General features: G+C 35.3%; 3 protein-coding genes across 3 annotated transcripts; 2 read left to right on the top strand and 1 right to left on the bottom strand.

The window, feature by feature from the left end:
* Nucleotides 1–1,913: 1,913 nt before the first annotated feature.
* On the bottom strand, nt 1,914–2,930 carry LOC117132390 (non-functional pseudokinase ZED1-like). The gene has a single exon (XM_033286256.1). It carries the CDS (start codon nt 2,928–2,930, stop codon nt 1,914–1,916), a length of 1,017 nt encoding a protein of 338 aa, XP_033142147.1.
* An 841-nt stretch (nt 2,931–3,771) lies between these two features.
* On the top strand, nt 3,772–5,722 carry LOC103849046 (universal stress protein PHOS32). Its single transcript, XM_033286113.1, has 2 exons — nt 3,772–4,582; nt 5,355–5,722. The coding sequence occupies exons 1-2, from the start codon at nt 3,853–3,855 to the stop codon at nt 5,360–5,362; spliced, it is 738 nt and encodes a 245-aa protein (XP_033142004.1). The 5' UTR covers nt 3,772–3,852; the 3' UTR covers nt 5,363–5,722.
* Nucleotides 5,723–10,853: 5,131 nt separating this feature from the next.
* On the top strand, nt 10,854–12,511 carry LOC103857041 (NAD(P)H dehydrogenase (quinone) FQR1). The gene is made up of 4 exons (XM_009134192.3): nt 10,854–11,036; nt 11,236–11,329; nt 11,663–11,925; nt 12,025–12,511. Exons 1-4 carry the CDS (start codon nt 11,014–11,016, stop codon nt 12,260–12,262), a joined length of 618 nt encoding a protein of 205 aa, XP_009132440.1. The 5' UTR covers nt 10,854–11,013; the 3' UTR covers nt 12,263–12,511.
* The last annotated feature ends 1,295 nt before the right edge of the window (nt 12,512–13,806 follow it).

Here is a 13,806-nt window from a genome sequence, read left to right as displayed (position 1 = left end):
TCAAGAGGACGAAGTCGTCTGTTAGGACCGTGATCGAAGCGGAGGTTAAGTTCCACGTGGTGTTTTTGATTGGTGAGAAGTGGAGACGGATCCAATGTCGACCCGGGGATGTGATTTTGAACCGGTACGAAGCTAAACCGAAGAAGACGCAAGCGGTTTGGTATATGGAGATGTTGCTGGAGTTGGAGTTGGAGTTGGTTGATGCTGCTACGGAGGAGTTTCCGGTTTTGAGGAGGAGAGACTCTGGAACGAAGGTTCTGCCTTGGAAGGTTATGTTCTGCGACGAGCCACAAGAGATTAGGTAGTTATCTGGCGGAGTGTACAAGGCAGAACAAGAGAGGAACAGAACAAGAAGAACAAGTGGTCTTGTAATGAACACCATTGTTTTTTATTAAGAACAAGAAGATGTGTTGTTTGAGATTGCTCTTGAAGAAGGTGAAATGAATTGGGGGAGAAGAGGAATTTGGAAGCTTTGGAGGGGGGTTTGGATTCACATGGCGAGAAACCTAATTTGGGTGAGAATGATGTTTTGGGACGAACATGAATCGATCAACTGCTAGAGAGTAGAGACTGAAAAGGGAAAGACAGAGACTTTTGAAGTGGAAGTTTCTGCAGATTTTCTTCTCTGTACCTACTTTACAGGCTGGTTCGTTAGGCTGTCATCTTACACTCAAATGGAGACCTTCACAAGGGCCTACACAGAAGATATTTGTGAGAGTGAGAGACTAATTAATTAGATTAAGATTAAAGAATATTAGGACAGTTTTCGGTTTTGAAGTTTAATAATGACGTTTTTACTTATAGCTACGACCTGCGATTTACAATTAATCTCAAATCTCAGTTTATTGTTTGTGTTTGTTGTGTGGCTAATTCTTTGCAGATTATGAGTTTATGTCGTTAGAATTCTAATGATTTAGAATTTTTTTCTCTGTTGATTTTATAATTAACTGATGCGATTAGTTGTAAGATGTGATGGATAGAAAAACATTTGATTATAGCTCGCGGCCATATGTGAGAGTAACATGATTAAATATTTCTTTTTGTATGTTGTTAACTGATGAGGTTGCATGACTCTATCAAAACGCGGCGGGTGTTAGCTGTTTTTTTGTAACACTTTTTTTTCGTTACACAACGGGTGTTAGCTGTTAATTTGATTATTTTGTGAGGTCTTTTCCGAAAGATAAGATGAATATAAAAACGTGTATCTTTTGGTTATCGTTGTAGTATTGTTGGTCTTTTGGCTATTGTTGTAGACTTTTAGTATTGTGGGTCACTATCTAGTATCTATCACCACCTCTTGTTTCAGATCCTTCAATGTTATGTTTCCGTGCAACTCTCTCAATCACTTTGTGCTGAAAACTGCATATCTCTGGGAATAAGTTATCCAGATTTATTGCAAGTGTTTTGCATGTATTATTTTGCAAAGTATATATCTTATGTGACTGTCATAAAGTTTGGATTGGATCAGTTCTGTTTATACCAGTAAACAATCATACATTACCTGACTATGAGACAGTTTCATACCTTGCTTCCACACACTACATTATCATCACCATTCAACAGCATAGATTAGTACATTTTGGTAATGGTCTTTTAGACAGAAACCTAGAACAACACTTTTTAACAAAACAAATACTAGAACTAACAATAGTAACTATAAGAAAAATAAAATGTTAATGGAAACATATATAAAACTTACTGTGGCAAAGCATGTACATCTGATAGCTCGAAAATGATTTTTTTTGTCTTAAATAAGTGAGACTCAAGCACATATATATATGAGCATAATACAGATTATATACCTAAAAATGAATTTTTTGTCCTGAATAAAAGAGATGTTTTAGAAAACAAAAACTCTTAAAAATTAGAAATCCAACAACACACAACCCGAACATGAGCATAATCTCAAAATCTTAAATTTGATCATCCTCAGAACAATCATGGGATCCTTTTTCTATTATCTTAATCTCTTTTGCCACCAAAATCATCTTTGGCCTGTCTTCACTCCTCCCCTGGCAGCATCTCAGTGCCAAATCGAGAAACATATTCATCTGACCAGGCATCATATCGTTCACACCACCCACGAATTCAAGAGGTTCTCCTCTCTCCTGCAGATCCTTCACATAATCAAGAATATTACAATGATACCCATTTGATCCAGCAAAAACAGCCGCTCTTCCCAACAAAAGAGCCAACATAAAGATTCCAAAACTGAACACATCTGTGTACTCTGTCACTAAACCCCTGGAGAAGTAAACCGGATCTATGTAACCGAAAGTTCCCACCACTTTATCCTTAATCCAGGACTTCCCCACAGGGAGTGATACCGAAAACGTGAAATCAGTCAGCTTAGCATTCCAGTTCTTATCCAAGAAAACATTAGTCGGCTTGATATCTCTGTGAATAATAATCCTAGGGAAAGCCGTGTGGAGATAAGTCACTGCAACCGCCACCTCCTTGGCAATCTTCAGTCTAACATTCCAAGGCAATAACGTGCCGTCCTCGCAAGCTCCTTGCTCGTTCAAAACTCCATTCTCTGGGTATTCGAATACAATAACCGGAAGTGGAAACTCGAGAGAGCATCCTAAAAGTTTGAGAAAGCTACTATGGTTGCTTACCCGAGCAGATAAAACGATGTCGTTGTAAACCTCTCGCTCACTCTCTTCTGAAAACCATGAGTCTGTGAATTTCTTGATGGCGTAAGGTCGGTCTTCGATGACGCCCTTGTACCAGGTGAAGAATCTGTGACGAGAGATAAAGCAGTTTGGATGGAATCGATCCGTGGCCTTGAGGATTTGATCCGAAGAGAAGAACCGGATCGGGTTTGAAATACCGTTGGAATCTGCGATGAGTTCTTGTAGGAAAGTGCTGCCGTTTTTCAAGAACCACTCCCTCTGCTCACTCACCTTCTTTCTTCTCCAGGGTCTCATCCTCCAATAATGTAAAAATGAAAATATTAACGAATAGAGGATTAACAAACAAATGGAAGCTTCTTTTAGGCCGAAAGACACAATGAATGACGAGCGGCATGTCGGAGTAGTTGAAAAAATGGACCACGAGTAGTTGAAAAAATTGTTAAACTTTTGAATATAATACAGTGACATGTTGAATAAAAAGGGAAATCTACGTAGATTCAAACTTGTTGAATCAATTCAACAGTTGAATCAACCGGAAAAGATACAATGAATGACAAGCGGCACAAGCTGATTGAACTAAAGAAAAATGAAATTTTATTAAAATAGAAAATCTATTTGTGATGTTTTCTTATTGGCTACACTGTTCTTTTTGTTTTCTTTTCACCCCATCACTTGTTTAAGATACATTATTTGATAGTAAATTATTTTTTCATTTGTTGAGTTTTATATCAAAATTTATTACTTTTTAATTCTATATATAGAGATTTGTTTCATTTGATTTGGATACACATTTTTAACCATCAAATTATGTTGTAAATTTTATATTATTGAGTTTTTTAGATTTTTTTGTATATTTCAATAACGATATCTTTTTATTGATTGTATTTCTTATTTTAAAATTTTAAATAATTATAAAATGCAAGTAAAATGAAAATGTGAATAAGTGAATGTAGAATTAATATGTGGAAGAGAGAAATGATGATATGGAATGTTAAAATTATAAAGTAGGGTGTTGAATAAGTGATACCATTGTACATTGTATTTAGTTAAAAAATTGCAAATGATATCGAATTGGGCTTTAACATCACATCGTCTGTATCAGCCCAACAATCTTAGTTAATGAAAATGGACCGACAGAACACGCTTCCACTTTACTCTCCGTTACTAAAAAGCTCTCGCACTCCTTTTCCGACAATCAAAGAACAACCTCGAAACCATGGATCCAGATTCCGACCACCCTCACCTCCCCACAATCAAAATCCACCACCCTCCTTCCCCTCGCCACTCCCCCCACCACCACCACCACCACTCCTCCTCCACCCCCTCCTCCGCCGCCACCCCAACTCCCACCGCCGGCGCCCGCCGCAAAATCGGCGTCGCCATCGACCTCTCCTGCGAAAGCGCCTTCGCCGTCCGCTGGGCCGTGGACCACTACATCCGCCCCGGAGACGCCGTCGTCCTCCTCCACGTCTCCCCGACCTCCGTCCTCTACGGCGCCGACTGGGGACCTCTCCCTCTCAAAGCCCCGCAAGATCCTCCCTCCCTTCAGCCTAGCCAGGAGGACTTCGACGCCTTCACTTCCTCCAAGGTCGCGGATCTGGCGAAGCCCTTGAAGGAGAGCGGGTTTCCTTATAAGATCCATATAGTGAAGGATCACGATATGAGGGAGAGGCTGTGTTTGGAGATCGAGAGGCTGGGGCTTAGCGCTGTGATTATGGGGAGTAGAGGGTTTGGTGCTGAGAAGAAGAAGAAAGGGAGTGATGGGAGGTTGGGGTCTGTTAGTGATTATTGTGTTCATCACTGTGTTTGTCCTGTTGTTGTTGTTAGATTCCCTGATGATCATCGTGATGGGCCTGTACCTGGGCCTGTTGTTACTGTTAAGACTGGTGGTGGGGATGATGGTGGTGAAGATGGTGTTGCTCCTCATCATCACGAGCACATCAAAGGTCAGGACTTTATTGAGCTTTCGTAGTTGACATGTTTGATTAGGTTTAGTATTGAGTGTTGTGAGAGATTGACATAGATTGGAACGAAGGAAAAGTAACATCTTTATAGAGCTGAGTTTGTAGATTTAGTCAAAGTAGATACTTGTGGAGCTGAGATGATTGCTTTGCTTAGCTTGTGATGTTATGTTGTGCATGTTACTTCTTCATATCTGCTAAGACTCTTTCTTCATGCTTTTGAGTTGTCTCAAGTTAGCTGTGTTAGTTTTATACTCTTTGGTGGTTATGGTTAAGTCTCATGTACTTTAGGCAGCAGATTCAGCATTGCTTACACTGCTTTCCCACCTTGATTCTCTCGACGGTGTTCTTCCCTTTTAGCGGTCTTCTGAATAACTCGGATTGTGTTTTTGATTCAAATAGTCTTTGCTATTGATGTAGAAGAAGATTGCTTTGTGCCCCTTGAGGAAATGAACTTTTTTTAAGTGATTTTGTTTTTTTTTCCTTGTGCTTCTTCGGTAAGACAAGTTGGTGTTAGTCCTTGAACATTTCGCATTACAGTATGTTATAAGATTGTACATGTAGGAGAAATCTGAATGTATAATATGACTAATTTGAAAATGGCTAAATTATGTATGATACATTTGTTATCTTCATCATATTGCAAGACGAATGACAATACATTATCTGCTTGGTCGATTCTGTGGTTCTTCCATGTGCTATGATCTAGAACAAATAACATTGTATTGTTCCTCATTTACATGTTTTTCTATCGCAGATGAGTAACGCTTCTTGGGATCTTGGTACACAAATCAAGTAGGAGTTTTAGCGCAATGGTCAGAGGAGTGTGTGTTTGTGTTCTATGTTTATCTATCATGATGTTAAGGAATTTCTCAGGGTTATTTGGAGTCTCTTATCTTTCTCTATTTGATGGTTTCTGCAGTAAACCTGAAGAAGTTTGTATGATTACGTAAACCCTTTTGGTTATTTTTCTTTTATGAAAAAAAAAGGAGAGGATTGTGACCATCTTCAGTAAAGTATGGTTTTGTAGGTTTTTCCTGTTGTGTGAGAGTGAATGCTAAATCTGTTTAGATTAAATTTGTCTTTAGGTGTTGTTATAATCAAATAAAAGACTTGGGTAGACAATGGTTTTGGTTTGGCTTCCTGGATTTTAGATAAAACTCAAAAGGTGAAAGTACGAAATGAAACAACCAAAGAAACAAATGTGTAATCCATAATTTGAAAAGCTTGTTTGATACTACATTCTGAAGTGTCTAAAGGGTACACACCATTAGGTTTCGAAGTGTAGGGTTTAAAGAAAGAAGAGGAAGATAATCAGAGAGGTTGGGTAAAGGAGTTGGAGAAGAAGACGAAGGAAGTGGAGATGATGGGACCGGTATTAGTGTCTTTAAGAGTGTTACGCACGTAAGAGAAAATCATGAGAGTGACTAGGCCTGGGCATTCGGGGTCCCAATCGGGTTTCGGTTTTATCCAATCGGGTTTTGGGTTTTCGGGTTTATCAAAATCAGTCCCATTCGGATTATATAAAAGTTCGGTTCGGGACCGGTTCGGGTTCTACCGGGTTCGGGTCGGGGTTAGTAAATCTTCAAAGAACCGGTACAACCCAATATACTTTCGGGTTTGGGTCCCAATCGGTTTTTTGGTTTAAAAGTACCTGATTTTTACCTATTTTATAACCAAAACATGAGTAAAATCGGTTCTTCAGTTTTAAAATACCTGATTTGTACCTATTTTGTAACCAAAACTTAAGTAAAATCGATTCAAAAATAAGGAACATCAATCGTGATCATTCAAAATCAAACGAAAAGTAAACATATTTACTGATAAAAAGAAAACCAAATAAATAAAATCATAAAACAAAAACCAAGTTCTCATGAAATGAGAAACATTGTTTAACGAAAACAAAATCTAAATTCAAATACTTCAAGATTCAACGGCCATCTTTAACAATCAACCTTCATGTAATAGAACCACCAACCTTCATGTAATAGATAAGTATTTTAGATGTTCAATATTTCTTAGTGTATTTTGGATACATATTAGGAATTGAGATCATGTTTGGTACAAGATCTTTTCGAGGTTTTGAATGTTTCGGGTTCTATCGGATATCCATTTAGATTCGGGTTCGGTTCGGATAATACCCATAACCCGAAATACCACAAAACAAGACCCATTCGGTATTTACTTCGGATTCGGATCGGTTCGGATTCATTTTTATCGGATCGGATTCGGTTCGGGTTTTCGGATTCGGTTTATTTGCCCAGCCCTAAGAGTGACAACGACACCTTATGGATACTTTTGCAAGAGAGTTTGGTTCCTGTCTTTGAGGATTTTTGTTTTGGTAATTTTATGGATAATTTCTTATATAGCAGTGTCAAAGGGTAAACGGATAGAACTCACTGTGATTCCACGTTGCTTCAGCTATCTCCCACAGCCACACATGATATTTGAAGGAGCACAAGATTATGCTCATCAATTCCTCTCTACTCTGTGGTCTGAAAATAAAGTTCACAAGTTCCAAAATCTTCTACAACCCGCTAAAATCACTGATCACTGTGTATCTACTACAAGTTTAAGTGTTATATTCATTATGTAAATTTATATTTTTTCCTTAAGCTTTAGATTTTTTCATGGAAATGGGAAATTCCTCCTATGTTAATTTACCATTCAATCTCTCATTACATATCAAACTCTGTTTCGTTGAATATATTTTTGTTCTATTTATACTGGTTCTTGAAAGTATTCAAAGAATGCGTTCAATGTAAACCAAATAGTACTTAAATATTTTTATAATCAATGGCATATTTTCAGTTCAACCCAATTGTAAATTTTAAAGTTTAATTAGAGTTCAAATTCTAAATGAAACCAATAATTGAAACCTTTGATTTGCTTCATACGGTACTCTCATTATCATACCTAACCAACGTGTTGCAACTCTAAAATATAAAATCAAAACATAACCTTTTCAAAATGAAACTCTACGCACAACAAAAGTAAATCCAGAGATCCTGCGAAATATGGTTGCACCTAGCACCTTGCGAGTTATTCATCATATAGACTGGTGCGTGTAGACACGCAGTTCCTGCGAAAAAGACCAAATCATGCATGTACACTTTGGTCAATAAAGCTATAAATACCAGGGCTACAATAAATGCCGATGACTTTATTTACACGGAATATGAGCGATAAATAGGAGTGGATTGAACATTATATAAGTAGCAGGGTGGAAAAGCTTAGCATCCTTACAACACAAGCTATTATCTTAACCCGTTTTACCATCATTTGTATAAATACGTTTGTTATTTGAATATTTTATCATATAGTTCGCGTGGAAATAAGGGCCTGACTGGTTTAACCGCAGCGGTTACGGTTGCGGTTGCGGGAGTTTGCGGATGCGGGTGGTTGCGGTTTCTAGCGGTTTTAAGAGATTTGTACGACTGGTTCTGCGGTTAGAAATTTGTGCGTTTGCGGGATACTTATGACTGGTTAACTACCAAATGCAGCAGCAGTTAAATAATAAATTAATAATATTTACATTTTATACAATTATAAAAATATCAAAAATAATAATATTATAATAAATATAAAATTTATATTTAGAAAGTTATAGTTTAAATTTTTTAAAAATATAGAAAATATTTTTATTTTAAAGTTTTATAATATTAATTAAAATTTAATTGATATATTTTAGCATTTTTATAATTTCAATTTAATTTTTTTATTGAATTTTTTTATTTTTGTATTTATATTGTTTTGGAAAAAAAATTTTTTTTATCCTCCCGCAAACGCCCGCAACCGCAAACGCTAGCTGGAACCAGCTTTTGAATTTATGAGGTTCAGAGCGATTTGGAGCGATTTGGAGCGGTTTAGAGCGGTTTGAACGATTGTTGCAAAACGCCAGCAACCGCTACCAACCGCAAAAGCTGCGTTTGCGGGTGGTAGCGGGAAAACCAGTCATACCCTAAATGTCGTTGAACGTCTCTCGTTCTTGATTACAACGAAGGTTTCTGTTATTTTATATGATACATATAGACATGATTTTTTGACGTTTGGATCATTCTGTCGACGACAAAATTATAGTCTATAGATAATCTTGTATTTAAGTTTGAAATACAACGATGATCTTGTATATGAGAACTCGCGAATATTTTAGAATCTTTCCTAGAATTACAAAATGAAAGCAAATTCAAATCATTTTGTATGATTGTATACATAGATATGTCGACGACGTTTTTCAAGTAGTTGGAATGAAATACCCTAATACTAAACTCATAATTACCCTAACAAAGAAAAAACATGCATTAGATACTAATTTGATAGGATGACAGGTCAAAATCACGTCCTAACTAGTTTATTTTATCTTGTATCACAACTATTATTATACTCAGTATGTAGCTATCGTCAAAGAACGTATACTTGTCATTCAATACTATGTCATTGTTGAAATTTTCCATATTATAATACGTAGTAGTATTTTCATGAAGTTTTTTTCTTAAAAAACAAAGAATCATAGTGACGAGAGTGATGATGCAAGGGCTTCAAGTCGGAATCTAGACGGGGTCAGGAACCATCGACAAAGAGATCCAACGGCTAGATTGTTTTTGTCAATTAAAAGTTGGATGGGCAAGATTTGTTGACCCTACCTTCGGTCAATTTAGCACATACTTGGTTGTCTTCATGGGGATCGGATCATATTCGTTGACTTGTTATCTATCTCAATTTCAATCCTTCTCTACAAATATCTCATTGATAGATTCTAAGAAGTTGTGATGTTATGCATTTGGTGTAACAAAAATGAGGACTGATTGATTGGGGTATGGTAAACAAAATCATTGAACAATAAACAAATAAAAAAAGTAGCTTAATTCAAAATAAATTTATACTTCTTAAAATGATTTAAACAGTGGACAGTTGTTGGTCTACTAGTTAAAATATTAATGATTAATAAATTTGCAGATTATATATAAATTTCTTGAAGAATTTAACGTTGTAAGTACTGTACATCACATATAGAATTGTCTATTTCTATCGCTGATGTAAGGGTGTTATATGGAAAATTATGTGTGTGGCTGTAGCTAAATTTGATCAATATATGAACAAATTTGTAATAAGATAAATCAAATGTATCTTATTAAAATTATATAACTAATGATTAAAAACTAAATATACGGTTTTAATCGAATACGTTCTTTAGTAAAATAATACTAGTGATATAATGTTTAAGTCAAAACATTCATGGACGCCACTGATTAGAACTAAAATCATTTGATTTTGCAAATTTTTAATAAGTTTAATAAAGGCTCAAGCTACCACCTTGTTTAAGATAGTTTAATCACATATAATTCAGTGATTCTTGTTTGGAATAGACATCTAGAGAAAACAAGCAAGCTGCAGAAAGTTCTTTTTAATGCTAAATAATTAAATTAAACACAGTTTTGAGGGTGTTACAAAAAAAAAAAAAAAAAAAACACAGTTTGAGGGAAAACTAACATGATGATGATGAGCGTGACAACAACATATCATCATTATTATGTTAGTATTTTAATCATTTAGATATTAAAATTAAACAAAAGTTTTAATTTCCCCGCACCAACCCCACCATTCTTTTTCGCCGTCCAATACCAAGCCAGGTAACGAACGACGCCGTTTGAATTGACCACGTAATGCGGACACCCCTATTATTATCAGTCAAACTCAAAATTGCCCCACTGGTTTTGTTTCTTTCAATTTGTTGGCCATAATCAACATAATAAAAGGTGTTTCAAAAAAAAAAAAAAAAATCAACATAATAAAAGTACAGGAATGACATTTGACCCCAAAAAAGTGTGACATTGTAATTTTTTTTTGTTTCTAAAATTTTATAGTTTGATTTCTAAAACACCCAAGCTTATCATGGTCATAGATAGATTACATAGGTTCTAGTTCATAAGTAATGACAAGCTATGAAAATTTAGTGACAACCTTATTGTTTTCCATGTCTTGTGTGGTTCGTTTATCTATTGTAATATCGTAAGATATAAAATAGCATCCTGTGAATAATCGTTAAATAAATAACTCGGCTGATCGCAAATTACATATTATAGTGTAGGTTGACTTGCAAACGAACATGATAAGCGAAAATTGTTTCTTAGGTAGTTTTTTCTTAAAAACATCATATGACCAAAAATTAATTTATGTGACAAATAAACGTAATAGTCTAGTGATTGGCTTAAGGATCAGTAATGGGGTTTAAATAGCAAAAGAAAAAAGTATGGGGGCGGAGATTTAATTTGACGAGAAACAGAGGGGGGTGTTGAAGATGATCATCTTGGACCTCTATAAATAGGCTCTTTCTGTAATCTACTGATTGATCAAACAGATAAATCAAATCATCTATCATCCAATAGGCGAAACATTCACAAAGAAAAGCTTCAGAGATGGCCACCAAATTATATATCGTGTATGTAAATTTTCCTTATCGAACTATGAATAGCACTTGATTTTGCTTCTTCTTCATTGTCGATTTGCCCCCCTAGGGTTGCGGAATTGATGTAATCTAGGTCTGAATCTTGGGTTTATAGTTTGATTTACGATTTGGATTGAAGCAATTCGCCATTTGTATTGTTTAATTGGATCTGAAGTTGAGGTTTTGTGTGCAGGTACTACTCAATGTATGGTCATGTTGAGAAACTGGCTGAAGAAATAAGGAAAGGAGCTGCCTCTGTTGAAGGCGTTGAAGCTAAACTATGGCAGGTGACAATCTTAAGTGATTTAATGTTTCAGTGAGAAATGAACATAAGTGGATACAAGGTCCTGTAATAGTAGGATTAGAGTCTAAAAGTAGTTTGTGTATCTGGGAGAAAGGAATGGACTTTATGTCTCAAGGGACTTTATGTTACATTGATAAACTATGTTTATATACTGTCTGTCCTTTATGTTTGTGTATTTTCCTTCACAGTAACCTTGTTGCAGTTTAATTTTGCATGATGGAATTTACTAATCACAAGTTACCATTAGCCTTATAGTTTTTTACAAATCCATGTGAATCACTGAACCTGATGGATTGTTTTTTTTTTTTATTCACAGGTGCCAGAGACACTCCCAGAAGAAGTACTCTCTAAGATGAGCGCACCACCAAAGAGTGAATCACCAATCATCACACCCAACGAGCTAACCGAAGCTGATGGCTTTGTCTTTGGATTCCCAACGAGGTTCGGTATGATGGCTGCTCAGTTCAAGGCCTTCTTGGACGCTACCGGTGGACTCTGGAGGACTCAGTCGCTCGCCGGTAAACCAGCTGGTATCTTCTACAGCACTGGCTCTCAAGGTGGTGGCCAGGAAACCACCGCGTAAGTTTGTTCTCTCATCAAAACAACAAACCACTTCACTTCATCCATCTCTTGCCTATATATATCTTAAAAATGTTTTTTTTTTGTGGTGATCTGTAGATTGACGGCGATAACTCAGCTGGTTCACCATGGGATGGTGTTTGTCCCCATCGGTTACACATTTGGTGCTGGAATGTTCGAGATGGAGAATGTGAAAGGAGGTAGCCCGTATGGAGCTGGAACATTTGCGGGAGATGGGTCGAGGCAGCCAACGGAGCTGGAGTTGCAGCAAGCGTTTCACCAAGGCAAGTACATTGCAACCATCACCAAGAAGCTCAAGGGATCTACCACTGCTTAGAGCGCTTTTTAAAGAGTATCAAGAAGGAAAAAAAAAGATACCGGTTTGGTTCTGCTGTTTTATACATACAATCATAGATTCTTTCTCTCTTTTGTGATTTGTTCGGGTTTAATTATCTGTCAACTACATGGTATTATTTTACAGTAATAATAATTCTTGTCTTGGTTTTTACGTATAGATATGTAATGATTTGTACTTGTGTTGCACTCCAAACAAAACTTTCAAAGTAATTATGTTTTATGTTTGGTTTCTCGTATTATCTTTTGTTCAAGTTGAATTATGCTTCTCCTTAAGCAAGAGGACCAAAGACGAGTAAGTCGTGAAATTTTCTGTCAGATTTTAAAAAAAACTTTTAAAAGTAATTGATCTCAATGTTAGACCAAAGTCTCAGTGACTAAATTTTATATAGATCTCACTATTCAAGGGGTTACATTTCTTGGTTATCCTGGAGGAGTGAGAGTGTTCTTGCAAACTATCAATCGGATGATCCATGTTGACTTGAACAACAAGAGCCACAAAAAAAATTTACAGCAAAAAACAAGAGCCAAGGTTTGTGGATGCAAGATTTTCCGCTGGGAAGATAATGTCAAAGATCTATTTAAAGGTTGCGAAGCTGATCTTACTGATTAGTTCACTGTTCTTAAGTAGTATATACAAAATGTTGCTTTTTAAACAAGTTTGATTGTTCCAGTGCCACAATACTTTCAATTTTCTAAAGTTAATGCTGTCTCAAAGCCAGAGCTATGATGAACCATACATATCTATATTATTAAAGTTGAAGTACACATTGACATTGTTTGGCAATATGGATAGTACGTTAAAAAATAGTACTGTTTGGAAACATGGATAGCACTAAGTTAAGAAAAAAAAAATAATGGGCTTATACTACTAAAAAATTGAAAGTCTATTACATTATATTAAAAAATAATGGGTTTATGTTACTTGATATATATATATATTCAAATCAAAATAATAATTTAAAATTGATTTATATCAAAAATTTATTCAAAAATATACATATATTTAAAATTTGATTTTTGCTAACATATTTTCCAATAACTATTATAAAAATGTTTTCAATATATATAATAAAAATACAATACAAAGCCCAATTTCAAATACCAACTTAAATTATGGTTTTTATATTTCATATTAAATTTAAAAATATAATATATGTGATTATTTATATGATTATACGTATAAAATGTTATTAACTATAAGAAAACTTATTTGATGGTACATATAAAATACGATTAATTATAAGATAACACATATATTGTAACCTATGATGACACATATAGGATATATATATATATATATATATATATAATCTATATTATTAAAGTTGAAGTACACATTGACATTGTTTGGCAATATGGATAGTACGTTAAAAAATAGTACTCTTTGGAAACATGGATAGCACTAAGTTAAGAAAAAAAAAATAATGGGCTTATACTACTAAAAATTTGAAAGTCTATTACATTATATTAAAAAATAATGGGTTTATGTTACTTGATATATATATATTCAAATCAAAATAATAA

This window comes from Brassica rapa, chromosome A03, assembly GCF_000309985.2.
Source record: "Brassica rapa cultivar Chiifu-401-42 chromosome A03, CAAS_Brap_v3.01, whole genome shotgun sequence".
NCBI lineage: Eukaryota > Viridiplantae > Streptophyta > Magnoliopsida > Brassicales > Brassicaceae > Brassica > Brassica rapa.
This window is presented reverse-complemented; position numbering and strand designations above follow the sequence as displayed.